The sequence below is a fragment of the Trichoderma virens genome (assembly GCF_000170995.1).
Source record: "Trichoderma virens Gv29-8 chromosome Unknown TRIVIscaffold_5, whole genome shotgun sequence".
NCBI classification, from domain to species: Eukaryota; Fungi; Ascomycota; class Sordariomycetes; order Hypocreales; family Hypocreaceae; genus Trichoderma; species Trichoderma virens.
In genome coordinates this window covers 1,382,706-1,398,002 of record NW_014013744.1, presented here as the reverse complement: position 1 = coordinate 1,398,002, position 15,297 = coordinate 1,382,706, and the positions used below count along the sequence as shown (strand labels likewise).

The window sequence follows — 15,297 nt, the reverse complement described above, 5'->3', positions numbered from 1 at the left end:
ATTCCGTGTCTATAGCTTTTCGGCTTAAGTGAGTGTTCTCATTAGCATCACGAGATGATACTGACATTCTTCTGAATGGTTCATAGTCAAATGCTTCTTTGACAGAAACACAAGATCGTCCCATCTCCAGCTGCAGAATAAAAAAAAACGCGGAACCTCCGCAAAAACACCCACTTAAATTACGGAGCAGCGCGCCCCTCAGAACTTATTTTTAACTATTCAGCTCGAAACACACAAAAAGGCCACGCGATAAGCTTTCACTCAGGCCACAGCTTCGACAGAGTAACTCCGAGTGAAAGCTGGCTTCAATAATTCTTTGCAAAATGTTTGCTCAACATGTCCTCTTACAGAATGGCCACCTTCATTTTAGAACATTGTCGCAAGCGCATTCAGCCCGTGTGTCTTGGCCGGGATTCGGGAAGATGTCGACCCGAAGCAGACAAAAACGCGCCTAATCCGCTGTTTTTCAACGTGATTGATGTCCCGGAACTGGAGATTGGAGCTTCGTACGGAATAGTAGTCGTGCGCAAAGCCAAATTCTCACACGGCCAATGGAACCTTTGGCCAAGACCACTATTGGGTTTTCTTTTTTTGCCTGTTCTAACAGCTCGTATTCTCTTTCGAGATCGCAAGGGACCTTTTTTCACGTAGCTGGGTATAAGGTTACCAAGCTCAATGGTAGCCAAGAAGCTAAAACATACACAATCCTAAATGATGACGACGACAACCCAAAAGTACATGTACGTCCAAGGTATGTGCTACATGCAGTATATAAGGGGCCACGCCGCTATGACCAGTAGACTATTCAATCAAAAATCCGCCTCCTTCTCCGTCATCGTCATCAACGACCATATCAAACTCTTCAGTCTCATCGCTTTCTGCGCCAGCTTCCGCCTGTAGTTCTGCTTCTCTATCCGCTTGCTTCCTCTCTTCCTCTCCAACACCGCTCCATATCCTTTCCCGAATCCTCAGGCCCATGAGGAAACGTCTCCAAAGCTTCAGTGCTACATATCGCCTCTTCTCATCTTCCAACTCTTGTTCTAGATCAAGCATGCCCTGGATGGTCGCGTGAATGGCCTCTTCAAATTCCTTTGCGATGACCACTCCATTCAATACAGCCGTTCCCTGTCGCCCCTTGAACTGAAATCCTGTAAGCGCTGGTGCGCAATCAATTCCCAACACGTATGCCGCTCGTCGAGCGTATTCGTTTACTATGTGAACACCACCTTTTGGAATCATGCTAGGCACGTATACTTCAATGTTGCCGAACTTGTTTTTCGGTACCCGTCCGTTTCGTACGGGAGGCGGCTCATATACCTCCGTCTGATCCACGGTGTAAATTGGCGTTCCCGCATCGCCTTCATCCTGCTCCTCTTCTTCATACTTAGACCTCTTATTTTGCACTTGCTTGGGTAGCCATTTCGCGGGAATTTCGCCTGGCTTGACTTCGTGGCCAAGTCGGAACCATTTCTCGGCACTTCTCGCGATTCGAACATCCTTTCGGCGGAACACCTTTTCCAGGGGGGCGCGGGCTCCAGCTGCAACAGTTCCAGACGGCACGGCCCCTGAAATGAGTACCTCATGTCGACGAAGGTGGCGCTCCAAAGCATATACAGGATGGCCTTTAAAATCCTGTACATTTCTCGGCATTGGTTCTCTCGCCTCGACTCCAGTCAACTCGATATCTTCAATCTGGTCCAGATCGCTAGGCGTTTTGGGCTGATACATCTTCATGACTTTACGCCACCACCGTTGACCATCGTCCACTGCAGTTTCTATACGCATTTTTCGCGTCTTTGCTGCATATCCCTTGGCATATCGCCGGGTAACATCTTTTGCAGTGCCATCGGCATTGAATGCAATAACGTAGCTTAAACAGTTTTCCTTATCTGTAATGGGGGGTTCAAAGACCTTTGGTTTCCAATAGGTGTCCGTCACCACGGGGTCTGTAGGCTGCCATTTCTGGTGCCCCACGTCAAGGATTTCCACCCAGTATACTGGATAAGCTGATTCTCGCATTTTCTTGGGCGATGCAAAGGTTGGGCGAGGCCTTGTGGGAGCAGCTGTGGGTTCGAATCTGTAATCTGATGCGTTTGGGTGACCTAGCCTGCGCCTGGCTGTAGAAGGGCCCGCAGAAGAGGCTGATGAGACGGCAGCGGCCATTTCTCTATACTTTGCCACCTGAGATAGCATGTGTTCGGCTTTAGAAACCGATTTTGGCTTGGCAGTATCTTTGGCCTTCGGAAGGGTAGGTCCTGAAGAGCCAAATGAGAGAGGCTGCAGGGAACAAACCAGTCTAGCACGAACACCAGCGCTTCGCAACAGGGCGCAATACAGCTGGGCCCCGACATCTCGAGATCCTTGTAGCGTTTTAGCTGCTTCTCTAAAGTCTGATTTATCCAGACATGATTCCATATCATCTGGAGGTTCATACTAAAAGGCGGGTCAGAAATAGGTCTCTCAGTATCAACGATGGGCCACGTACGCTATCAAGATGCTCCACCTCTTCTGCCCATAAAGATCTCCTCATGCCGCGCTCTGTAATCTCATATTTTGTCTTCCACATGTCTGCAACCAGTTTCAGCCCATTCTTAAGGCTTTCAGTCCTCCCAAACTGCGATAGGTTGGTCCCTGGAGTAAGATATTGAATCATCTTATCCGTCAGACGAGACCGGAGGGAGTCTTGAACCTTGGCGTCATTGCACCAATGATTTCTCTTGGCCACATGAGCCATTAAACAGAGCAAATGAATCTTGTGAATAACAATGCGGCGCTCTTTTTCTTCTTTGGTGATTGGCCTTCGTCTATCAGCCCCTTGCTTTGACGTCATGGCAGATTTTTGTGCTGAGAGATTGAGTTCCAGTTCCTTGGGTTCTGGTTGCTCCGAGTCTCCATCCGGCAAGGGTATAAGTAAGTCAACATCTTCAAAATGTAAATCTTCATCCTCGTCATCATCTTCTTCGTCTGACTCTAATTCGACGGTTTGGACAGTAGGTTCCGGAATAGCGACATCTTCAAATTCCGCATCCTCCTCCTCATCGTCGCTGTCGCTTTGATCAAGTCCCGGTTTTGGTGCTTCTATAACCGGTGGTGCTTGTGCCGGCTCCTTTGACTCCGCTGGTCTCTGATGAGATGGAACGGCCTCGCGTCTTCTCTTCAATGGCCTCTCCGGTGAACTTGCAGCTGGCGCAGAGACTCCGGCCTCAGCTAGCATCTGCTGATATACATCGGGCTCATCTCCGACGGCGCCATTCGCCTGTTGCCTGCCGCCCCTCTGAGGAACGCTGCGTTTCCTTCTAACCATCCTCACATATTTTGAAGTTGGCCGAAGTTGGTTCTCGAACAGGCGCCCGCGACCTCAGCAATTGCGTCACAAGCTATCACGCGAGAGGCGGCGCGAAATCACGTGCAGCTTTCAATATAGTGGATGACTAAGGTAGGGATACTTCTCAGACAAGATAGGTCGTGAAGAGGAAGCTTGTTGCTACACTGTGCAAGCGAATCTCAACTACGCTGAATATCTACAGAGGGTGATCAATTTATCCTCAATGGGGGATTGTATTCTGGTATATCGAAGCACAAACTTCACTTGAGAACTTTGCTATTCCCATTCTCATCTGGCGGTTTCTTGAAAAGTGGGAACACATGGCCTAATTATTAAGGACTGCATTTTTCTCTCATCTTGCACAATAAAAGCTATATGGCAACATCAAGTCTAAAATGTCAGTGGTAATCCGAATACGATTCTTTGGTCCAAAAACTGCTCCCAATAAGCCCAGGATCCCGCTGTGACTTCTTTGGAAACTCCATAGCCACCCAATCAACCTAACAAGGCAACGCAACGCAGCACAAACCCATTAAAGGACAGGAAACAACCACCACTATATCAACGCCAATCAATGTCAAAGCCCGAATCTCAAAGCATTTTCTTCTATTTCGTCAACCAACCCAGATAATCAGCAACGATGAGAGTAACCATTCTAAATGAAATGATGATTAGCTACTGGAGTCTCCATCTACGAATATTTCCGGTTGGAGGGAGAGAGAAAACTTACGCATGAGGGGCAATGCGGACGTAGTACGTTCCAAATCCTCGGTAGAATCTCATGATACCTTCCTGTCGGGCCACCTTGGTGAAGCAATCAGCCATTCCCTTGTAGGGAACCTTGCCGTCAGGTCCCTTTTGTTGCTTCTGCAGTCTTGTCTTGACAAAGTCGAATGGGAGACTAAAGAAACTGGCAAAGAAGCCTGCAATGGCACTGGCACTCAGGGTCTGGGCTTGCGCAGACAAATTGGTGTTCTGCTTCATCTGTGCCTTGGCTTCGCTGAAGAACGCCAGCTGACCGAAGTTGAGGGCCATGGCACGAACAACGGTTGGTGCGGCGCCCGCCCAGAGAGCTGCGATGCCTTCACCTTTGGCGATGGATCCTAGTGCATCAACAACCGACTTGTAGTTCTTGCGCTCGGCGAGAGGTTTCAGGCCGTCACTCTGCATTCGGATTAGTGCCAGATCAGCTGGGTTGCCAATCATGGCTGCCAGACCACCGGCCGCCAAACCAGCCGTTGCTCGCTCTGAGAAACCAATTTGTTTATTTTGGGCTTTTGCTCGCTCCGTTAGTTTTCCCATGAAGGTGTCAAAGAACCCCAACCGAGCGGTTGTGTATACAGCTTGTCGGAGGAGACCAGCAGACAGGCCAGTATACAAGTCAAGGACCTTTCCACTAGAGATGATCTGTCGAGTGACAGACAACGGAGTAGGCTTGGGTCCTCCAGATGTACCCTCGCCAGCAAGCTGGATTCGAACCTTGACCATGTCGACGGGTTGGATGACAGAGGTGGCCACCATTCCGCTGATGCCTCCATTGATGAAAGGAAGAGCAGCTTTCATGAATGGAGTGTGAATAATGTCGGAGGCCTTGGCGGCCGTCTCACTTCTCTTGGCGGTATTCATGACCTCTGAGGTCTTTGATCGAGCGGACTCGACTGCTTGCTTGATGGAATTCATTGTTACGATTGCGGAAGGGTCGCCTTATAAGTGCTATAATCGGAATCTTATGTCTCAGGCACACCGGGTCGGGACCTCGCTAATTGAGGGCCCTGTCTGCTTCTTCAATGACTTGGACATATTAGTCAAGCTCGAGCAATATTCACGCTGCAATGACATGAGTGGTATAATGAGAGCACGGGGGGTGTGTTCAGTGGAGCAAAGAGGCATTATGGCTTCGGGACTGTGATCCCGTCATCGGAAACCCCATCAACCTAAGAGCTCCAGGCCGACAGGAGCCGGTATGGTACCCGAGCAGTGAGGTCGGCCCAGCTCAAGGCAATGGGAGGTGGTTGCCGATCGGAAAGTCTAGGGGCGCAGCACGGCTCCGAACTTAGAAGCGGGCTCAGGCTGGGCTCCGCTCACCATCCAAGATTGGCGGGTGGAGAGCCACTAAGAAACAGGAAGGGGGATGGTCGGAAAGCGAAGACGGGAGCTGTGCTCACTCACCAGATAACTCCGCGCAAGCGCACGCTCAAAGTTGTTGAGCGATGCTAAGTTATATGTGTTGGGTCTCTTCGAATTCGAAGCTCCCCGGATGGTTTGTCGGATGGTTTGTGCACGCGAGGGCCGGGCCACTGGTGGGGAAGATGGTGTAAAACGGAGGCAATGGCCGATGGCAAAAGCAATGGCAAAAGCGCTTGTGGCGGGCGTACGACCTGAATATGAACAAAGACAAAGCTTGTGTTGAGAAGCCTAGCCTTTGGTGGTTTGGCGATTCAACAACGTCCGAAACTCGGATCTGGAATGCGCCGAGGCAAAGCGATTGATTGCGTATCGCAAGTTCAGGCGTGAGACGCGAGACGATTCAGATACAAGACAGGAGGATGAGACCTTGCGTGCCCGACGGTTTTGCGCGACGAGACGAGGTTGAATTGATACGGGAAACGGCAGACAAAGGATCACTCTGAGGTGTACGAAAAGCGTCAGAAGCAACAAGCAAAACAACCCGGCGAATCGAGCATTTTAATACTAGGCGTCTAGTGCACACGGTGGCTGATCATGGCATGGCAACAGCTCTCGTCCACTGGCGACCCTCCATCATGTGGCGAGGAGCTGTTTGTCGCATTCACGGTGCGGAGGCAACCTCGTCGGAGAGGCACCATAGCTTCTACTAGGTAGGCTTTCGGTATGCCGGATGTCCAATGCGGGGGAAGCAGATGATGTATCCCCTACATGGCCGCCGAGTATCGTCTACCAACCATCGAGCTGGCTGCTACTAGTCATGCCTGTGCCTTGCGTGGCGCTGCGCCAGCGGATGATGCTTGCTGATGCTGGCTGATGGAAGCAATGCAATGGTTGCTCGCAGCAGATCAAATTGTTGCAGCAAACCTGATGCGTCCGCGCCATTCGCCCTTGTGATGGAGCTATGATGGACGGCCGAGAAGCAGGTGAAACACGCGGCGACAAGGTGAGTACTCTGTACAAGCCGGGTACACGAATTGTAAAACCGGTTTAGCCCATCAATCAATGGTCCAGTGAGCTCCTTCCTGGAACGAACCCTTGCAGCCGGCTCTGCTGCTGTAGAGTAATATGTACTGGATGATATTGCCGGAGATTTTGTATGTTCATTTGCCGGGTATACAAGAGTGCCCATCGTCCCTCTTCTTACATGACTCGGTTTCATTTCAACAGGCATCTCGTCACGGCAGACTCAACTGAGCAATGCTTATAACAGCTTCACATACGGTACAGTTCAGTACATGGCCAAATCTCCCATCAGCCACAGCCACGGGACTATCAAATGGGCTCCGTAGCGCGTGCCGAGTTCCAACTAGAAAGACGGAGATGCTCGATGTGCGTGCAGCAGAGAATGCGGGGTTGCGCCAATGTCCTGCTTTCAGCCAGACCAATATCATGGCACAGTCCATCCAGCCGAAGCGACGTCACTCGCGTTTTCGTCAGCCACGCACATGCTCCCGGAGCATTTTCGTATTAGCCTGTGCGTCTAATTGAAAATGATTGACAGGAGTTGAGTTGCAGCCAGTGCGCGGATTCACATGCTCAAATCCATTGCAGTGCAGCGCATGGCCTTGCGTTGGCATTAACATGTGTCTATCGCCTGTCTCACATGTGCTTCATCAATGACGTCTCCATCGCCTTTGCTACTATCTTGTCTTGATTTGACTCTATCCGACTGCCGGGCGGGCCAGATTCATAAACCCACCCAGATTATGGAGCAGAATCCCTGCGAGATACTGGCCCGTGCTCCTTGCAGCAGCTTGACGGCGGCTGTGGAGTCTGAAATCCAGGCTGGCTACTGGCGGGTTTTAGAGCAGCCGAGCCAAAATATCAAGCAGTTAAGCCCATACAAACCATCCGTGGGGTATGCAGCATTACTTCATACTTATTTCATCATACAAAGTTTCTTGATCCAGCCAGCAGAATATGTTGACAAATTAAACCATAAAAAAGGGGGAAATGAAAAAGGGTATTCATCATCATACAGTAAGGCACTACAGTATCAAAAAGGAGGTTCAAACCAGCCTCAGGCACATGCACCCTGAACTTGGTGCCTGCGGGGAACTTTTAATGTTGAGCGCCATTTCCTTTTTCCCGTAAACAGCCCTCCGCTTCCTCGGGAAACGCTATCTAGGCCCATGCTGCTTCTTTCCGATCAGATTCTTCCATCAATCCCGTATTCACTCGAGCTGATAAGTCGTGCTTTGTGCCTTGGCGGTAACAATAGCCGTTGGGCGGGCCTGGCCAAAGACATCAAATGAGCCGAGAATTCCCGACATGTTGCTCCGTCTGAAATCATTGGCTGGGAGGGCGATTCGAAACTTAGATTTCACCATTGTTTCCGCGCTCGGCAGTGGGCCATTCCTATCGCATCTTACATGTCTAATTGCAGCTTGTTGATTGGCTCTCCGATCTCGCTACCCGTGTTAAACGTGCATCCCTGAGCTAACCACCACGGGGGGAGGCTCCATGATGCTCCATGATGCTCCTAACTATTCCCAATCGCCTCAGCCTTATATCGGACACCGAGCACTGGATCTCGTTTTCCGGGTCGGTGGTATTATAATTCCATTCAGGCCCACTTCGAATCTCAACGACTTAATTGCCTGATTACGTGGATGATGGATAAGATGCCAAATGCTCAGATGATGCTTAGTCACAGTTGTTGATAATTATTTCCGGCATCATATTGCCAGTCAAATGACGGCCAGAGATTTTACAATTGATTGGTCTTTCAGTCATACGCTCCCTGAATCTAGTACAATGATGGGAACCTCAACAGTCGGCCTCCATCAATGACGATGACAAGCCCGTTGCAGTAAGCCCCTGACTTGGAAATCAAGTACAGAATAGTTCCCGCCATATCCTGATCATTTCCCATTCTCTGCATGGGTATAAACTGCGCTGGCACTCTGCCTGGAGTATCCGAGCCCTCGTTGAAGCGGTTAACGATGGGTGCGGCCATTTCACTCGGGAACACTAAGCGGCAATGTCAGTATCCGAGGTTATCTTGGCCGATGGCGGAAATTGGCGTCACTTACATCCTGGAGCAATGCAGTTGGCCCTAGATGATAAATGACTCGTCAGCCATGCATGTAATATGTTTGCGTGATAAGAAGACGCTGCTCACCGGATATTCCACCTCGGCAGAGCAGCTGAAAGGTGCTTGGCTACGTGTGTTGCAGCAGCTTTAGATTGGCCATATGCCCAGCCTCCTGGAGCTGCTTTGTTGAAACTGGCAATGGAGCTGGTGACAATGATCTGAGAGCTCTGTTCCAGGTTGCCCTTCTTGTTTCCTGCATCGAGGAGCTTCAAGAAGGCTATGGCAGTAAACCAGGCGGCGGTAGTATTGACGGCAAAAGTATTCGTGTGCTCCTCGAAGCTAATGTCCCAGTTTGAGTCTGCCCACTCCTCAAGTGTCGTGTCGTCTTGTAGCTGGACAGACTGAGGTCCACCAATGCCTGAATTGCACACCAAAACGTTCAGATAGCCAGTGTCCTGCTTGATGAAATCGACTGCCTCCTGGAGACTGTCCTTGGATGTCACATCACACTTGACCGGCACAACATTTGCACCGAGAGACGCCGCGGCAGCTTCCAGCACCTCGAGTCGTCGTCCACCAATGTAGACCTTGTGAGCACCATTTTTCGCCAATGCCCTCGCCATCATGAGGCCAATACCTATTAATGAACACGGCGAGTCAGAATTACGCATTGTTATGGGGTATTGTTTTAAGCCCAACGACGAATCAATCACATTATACACTCACCAGTGCCACCACCTGTGATGAAAGCCACAAGTCCATCGACGTTGAAGAGGTTGCCCGCAACAACCGCCTCGTCAACATTCTGAGTCGCCATGGTGAACGGAGAGAATCCTTATTACTCGAATATCTTCAGCGTGTCGTACTTGGATAGATGAGTGTTTGTCTTTAAAATTCCCTATTTGACCCCTCACTCCACGGCTTGGTAATCGTGATTGGCTTCAATTCCCCACCACTGTTAAATTCCTGGAGTCCATATCGAGTCTGCAGGTCCCAAGAGATGCCACACTGTGCAAAGCTATGTACATGTACTAAAATAACACCACAAAGCCTCCATCATCTGGGTTTAGCACAGTGCAGCCTCTGTAAATCCACACACCCCCACTAGCAGCAGCTTTACAAGGATCCTAGAGATTTTTCGAACAATTTCTATCAAGGTCTTATCTTAGCTTCAAACTGCCCAGAACAAAGAAAAAATATTGCCAACATGCCGAAACGAAAGCGCACCGTCGCAGAAACAGTACAGAACAAATTAGAGAAGTACCGAATAGATATTTTCAGAGCATTGAGTTCAGCAAAAGTCCATGAGCGGAAGCGCTTCAGTAACAAGCTGCACGAGCCCGGAATCACAGTCGCGAAGAAGACGAGGCTAGAACGCGAATATGCCGTGTTGAAAGTGTGTCACTCTATGGAATCAATTGCTCCGTTTTACTATTTAGAAAGGGACTTTTCAGCTAACCTTACGGTCCAAAGGCTCTTGATCTGCGACAGACGGCGCGACACCACCTGCACTCGAACCTTCTCCGAATCAAGGCCATCGAGACATCGAATGATATCCCAGAGGAGCTCCGCGCCGAAGTACCGCGGCCTGCTCTTTCACCAGAAGAAATCTCTCTCCGGAATAATGTCATAAGCATACTCTGCAATGCAGGCCCTGCGCGACAAGCTTTAGATCGTGCTATTGCCGACATTTGCGAAACTCTGGGTGTTGCCGTTCCAACCAAGTCCAAGCGTGTCAGGAACAAGAGAAAGGATACGGAGGAACAGCCCGCAGACAGGGAGGATGGTGAGGATGACGAGGATGATGAAGAGGGTGTGAAACCTTCTGCCAAGTCCGCAAAGAAGCCAGAGGCCATGGATGAGGAAGCTGCCGACGAGTCTGAGTTCGAAGGGTTTAGTTCCGATGCTGATGAGCCTCGGCCAACGATTGAGGATCTTGAGGGGTCGGATCAGGAGAATGCATTGTCAAAGTATGCTGATCTACTGGGTGGATCATCTGACGAGAGCGAGGATGAATTTGATGAGGAGTTACTGGCGAAATACCGAGGCACAGAAAAGGTCAATCTGGACGACATATCGATATCTGGATCAGGCTCCGAGGAGGAAGGTGACGACGAGGAAGAAGAACTAGAATCCATCACTGGCTCACGGTCACCGTCGCCATTGCCAACAAAAAAGTCAAAGAAATCAGTCGATAACGACGACGATCAGAAGCCGGCGGCCACAAAGACAGCAAAGACTCTCAAGGAGAAGAAGGAAGAGAGGAAGAAGCAAGCTGCCAAGGCTGCAGCTAAAACAGCTCGATCGGGAGATTCCACCTTTCTTCTTACTCTCATGGGAGGCTACATTTCTGGATCCGAGTCGGCGTCCGATATCGAGGCCCCGCCTAAGAAGCGTCGCGGTCAGCGAGCCCGCCAGGCCATCTGGGAGAAGAAGTATGGTGCCAACGCAAAGCATCTTCAAAAGGCAGCTACCAAGGGTGGCAGAGACGCTGGATGGGACATGAAGCGTGGTGCTGTTGGTCCAGAGGACCAGGGTAGGGGGAAGCCGTGGAAGAGAGGCAGCCGACCAACAGGGGGTGACTCTAGAGGCTATTCACAGGGCCGAGGAGGACATGCTCCTGAACAAAATAGACCCCCTCCCAAGCCGACGAAGAAGGACAACGAAGGGCCGCTGCATCCCAGTTGGGAGGCGCGTAAGAAGGCAAAGGAGGCACAGAAGAGTGTTGCGTTTACCGGCCAAAAGGTTGTGTTTGATTAACGTCAAGACTGTGATGGTTGGTATTTATTGGCCCCATCTTCTACCGCATTGCATCCAAGAGCATACATATATCCAGTTGATGAGATAGATTCACCCTAATTATATCGCGATGAAGTGTTTGCGATCATGGATGCAAAAAGGCTCACGGGGCCAAGTATAGTGCTACTGCAGTGAGAGCCATGCATGAACTATCCATATTACTACTAGGTAGGTAGTGAGATATTTCGAGCTGCGGCGATTAGTATTCAGACAAATAAATTGATGCATTATTGCCGATAATCACTAGGCAGCAACAGCTAAGCCACAACAAGCTCTTACAATTGAAGATATACAAAACTCCATCCGCAGTGCCTTTTTTTTACCATCTTGACGACAACATTGGCTTCCATTTACATTGAACTGCTCTACAATCATGTCGGGAATTTTCACTTGGCGCGGTGTAGGGGAGCATGAAGAATTTGCGAGAACCCGACAATTCGCAAAGCCGCATACAAAGAAATCTCCCGAAGAAGAAGAATTCTTTTATGACTTTTCTCCTGTCACGGAGTCTCTTCTGAGCGATTCTCAGGTGCTATGCCAACACTGCAGCGTGCTGCAACTCAAGGATGTGAGGTTGGCCATGACCAAAGGCTCGTGGGGCGGTAAGCCCATGAAATTGAAGGCAGACGTCCCCAATTTTGAGGAAGATCTCGAATATCATCGAAAAGATGCAGTTCCATTGCTTCCTAATATGGGCGAGTCTGCAGATTCTGGCTGTGGTTTCTGTGCCTTGCTTCGAAATGCCATGATCTGGCACTTTCGGAAATACAAATTGGAGCGTCTTCCTGGCGATATAATCGAGATTACACGGATCCGCCATTATTGGAACAGTGGTTTATCTGCATTCACTGTTTTCAGCACTGCTTTTGTTAGACCCAAACATAGGTTTGGCTATCTTACCTTTAGGACCAGTGCTACTCGGACAGGTATGGAGCGCAATAACAGCTTTGCAGGTTGAAACAAATCCCTGACTTGACGGTGTTTTCTAGACCCGTGTGCTTCCATCTTTGGTATCAACTCAGAGTTTTTTCCAGATAGTATAATGTCACCTGCTGGCATATTCACCTTGAAGCAATGGGTTTGGGGCAATAGCAAGGAGAAAGCTGCCCTAAACGCACTTTATCGGCCTACAAGACTGCTTCATATTGGGAGTAAAAGAGAGTCCGGTCTGATTCGTCTTGTGGAGAGCCATAAGGATGTCGGCATTGCTGAGGAACCACAGCCATATTTAGCTCTAAGCTACTGCTGGGGAAAGAAACCTCCTTCTCTCACAACCACAAGAAGCAACTATTCTCATTTGAAAACATCCATCTCTTATGACGCCATGCCGAAAACTTATCAAGATACTGTCCGCATTGCACGAGCGTTGGGCGTCAAGTACGTCTGGATTGATGCTCTCTGCATCATACAAGACGATGTGGTAGACTGGGAGAAGGAATCTCAAGTAATGGCGGAGATTTTTCGAAACTCACTTGTCACGGTCATACCGCTCCGTACAACATCGAGTAACGACGGCTTCCTTGAGCGGAACCCGAGCATCAAGATCTGTTACCACAACGCAGAATGGAATATCAATGGATCCTTCTTTCTTCGTCATATTCCTTTCTCCTATCAGAACGCCGAGTCTGCGATACGTTCTGGACCTAGCTTCTCAGACAGACCAGTCTCTCTCGAGATTGAAAACTCAGTTTGGCATACTCGTGGCTGGACGTTTCAAGAAGACCTATTTGCGATGAGGAAGTTGTATATTGGGCAGCAGATGATGTATTGGGATTCTCTCAAGCCCGTTGACATTATGAGAACAGAAGACAAGATTATTGATGACAAACTGGACCGCATGAGTAATGCGGAGTCTTCCATCATTCATTCGTCTGAGCCGTGGAGGGGTGACTATGACTATGATGGCTGGTACTTCCCAATGCTTCAATACAGCCAAAAGAGGCTCACGTTTGAGACGGATCGACTGCCCGCAGTGTCCTCATACGCTAAGCTCATCGCCAGCAAGAGTGGGGATACATATCTGGCTGGTTTATGGAAGAAAAACCTTCACAGGGGTTTGCTTTGGAAGATGCACAGGAGATCACGTTGGACTTTTGGTGAGCTGCTGCGGAGCTTAAGACGCCCCCCTCATTACATCGCGCCGTCTTGGTCTTGGGCAAGTCGTAATGGCAGCTTAACCTTGGACAACTCTGACAGCATGAAGCTCGAGTGCGACATTCTCAAGGCCAAGACGAGGGCCCGTGGAGGAGATGCATATGGACGTGTGTGTGGCGGCCACCTTTTACTCCGGGGGAAGGTCTGTAGTATTCCTGGCGGAAAACTCCAAAAGCTGCCTCTCGCATCGCCTTTTCTTCACGTACAATGCGAGTGGCTAGCTTTGGACGACGAGCAGTACGTCGCGCAGTGTGCTCTCGACTGGAGAGAGACAAACGAAGACGGCAAGCAGCTCTCTGAAGCAAGCGGAGATCGCATCCAGTCAATTATGATGCTCCTCGTGTCCAGTGGCCATACGACAACAGCGAGTGCCTTCTCCAGAAGACCGCAGGAATGGGAAGACAAGGACGAGGACCCGCCGGTCGAGGTCATGCACGGCCTCTTACTCTATCCAACGGGGAAGAAAGACGAAGAGTATTGGCGAGTCGGCCTGTTTCACTCGCTGACTGATGAGAAGGGTGGCAGGCAGTATTTCGCTAAATGCGAGGAAAGGACGCTGCGAGTTGTTTAGCAGTCATTCGTACAATCTTATCTGATGGTCTCACATTAGCCCAAATGCTTCGCTGCTAAGCAACGTCCATCTTCAGTGACGATACAGCTCTTCAACGGAATTGTTGCAGATTAGAGCATGCTAGAACGTGCATGCATGAGCGCCATCCCGATTTGTAGGCTGTACTCTGGAGCTTCAGCGCTATTGGCACGAGCCATAGTAGCAATCAATGCATTGCGCCCTGCATAAGGTATGCGCGTATGTGCTGCAGGTAACGTCTGTCTCGGGAGCAAGGATTTGTTCTGACACCTGTCTCGGGTAGGCAGAAACATTCACAGATATTTTCCTGTTTCTCCCACTCGGTCTCTGTTTTCCCCTGAAAATGATATAATTTGTCCTCAGATTGATATCATCGCTGGGTGTTGCTGCTTGCCCACACATTCATGTCAAGTCATGAGTGCAGCATGAAGTCATCGCCAGTATCAGCCAGGCTAATGCAGCAGCTGTTATCTGATGACTTAAATGCAATGATCCAAACCATCATCGATGTTTCAGGACTAAAAGCTCCGGTAATGGATCGGCGGCAAGAGCCTCACTAGCAACTGCCTCTGGAGGTCAGCGGGCAACTGCTCATCAAGCTCTTTCCTCGATCTCCATGGCGCGACCACCACTCCATATCCATCATGTGGGCCTCCAGAGTAGAGACCATCATCATCGTCATCTTCAATTTCCTACACAACTACGGCATTTACCTAATTCCTCATCATGTCTTAATTCCTTTCGTTGTTATTGCGGATTAATTCCCTTTTTTCATCTCCTTGTTTGTACATACCATTGCGCGCCTCCTCCCCCTCTGCCCCTTACAGATTTGGTAGCGATCAAACAATTGCGCGATCTGCAAACATAGAGCCTCAATAATACACAGCCAAGACAGCACCCCACCACGCTTATTCGCTGGGCCGAATCATTCCTTGACACCCACAATTCGGCTCACCCGAACTTGTAGTTCTTGTAGTTCTGACAAGCATCGCCTACCGAAGACGGCGCCCGCGATGGAAGACGTCATACGCCAATCACTTGCTGATCCCGCCGTGACGGAGCGTCACGAGCTGAGCTCCTCTCCAATGGCAGCCTATCTCGACTACCCCGGCTCCGTGCAATCTCACGATCGCAATTAGGACGCATGCGAAAGCGAGGCTATGTTTGAGCCTCCCAGGCGGGATAAAACCCCTGTGAAAAATCAGC

At 49.8% G+C, this 15,297-nt stretch overlaps 5 protein-coding genes across 5 annotated transcripts; 2 read left to right on the top strand and 3 right to left on the bottom strand.

Moving 5' to 3' along the window:
• Positions 1-801: 801 nt before the first annotated feature.
• On the bottom strand, positions 802-3,304 carry TRIVIDRAFT_1243 (uncharacterized protein; the record flags this gene model as incomplete). Its single annotated transcript, XM_014101933.2, has 2 exons — positions 802-2,433; positions 2,486-3,304. 2 exons carry the CDS (start codon positions 3,302-3,304, stop codon positions 802-804), a joined length of 2,451 nt encoding a protein of 816 aa, XP_013957408.1.
• Positions 3,305-3,650: 346 nt separating this feature from the next.
• TRIVIDRAFT_215857 (uncharacterized protein) lies at positions 3,651-5,939 on the bottom strand (the record flags this gene model as incomplete). Its single annotated transcript, XM_014102396.1, has 3 exons — positions 3,651-3,980; positions 4,056-5,116; positions 5,495-5,939. 2 exons carry the CDS (start codon positions 5,003-5,005, stop codon positions 3,932-3,934), a joined length of 999 nt encoding a protein of 332 aa, XP_013957871.1.
• A 2,269-nt stretch (positions 5,940-8,208) lies between these two features.
• On the bottom strand, positions 8,209-9,397 carry TRIVIDRAFT_73929 (uncharacterized protein; the record flags this gene model as incomplete). Its single annotated transcript, XM_014102395.1, has 4 exons — positions 8,209-8,485; positions 8,548-8,570; positions 8,637-9,186; positions 9,276-9,397. 4 exons carry the CDS (start codon positions 9,364-9,366, stop codon positions 8,262-8,264), a joined length of 888 nt encoding a protein of 295 aa, XP_013957870.1.
• Positions 9,398-9,756: 359 nt separating this feature from the next.
• On the top strand, positions 9,757-11,309 carry TRIVIDRAFT_135421 (uncharacterized protein; the record flags this gene model as incomplete). Its single annotated transcript, XM_014102394.2, has 3 exons — positions 9,757-9,945; positions 10,023-10,739; positions 10,821-11,309. The coding sequence occupies 3 exons, from the start codon at positions 9,757-9,759 to the stop codon at positions 11,307-11,309; spliced, it is 1,395 nt and encodes a 464-aa protein (XP_013957869.1).
• A 1,363-nt stretch (positions 11,310-12,672) lies between these two features.
• TRIVIDRAFT_138711 (uncharacterized protein) lies at positions 12,673-13,473 on the top strand (the record flags this gene model as incomplete). Its single annotated transcript, XM_014102393.1, has 2 exons — positions 12,673-12,828; positions 13,024-13,473. Coding segments are annotated over 2 exons (606 nt in total), but the record flags the coding sequence as incomplete, so codon positions are not given.
• Positions 13,474-15,297: the final 1,824 nt, after the last annotated feature.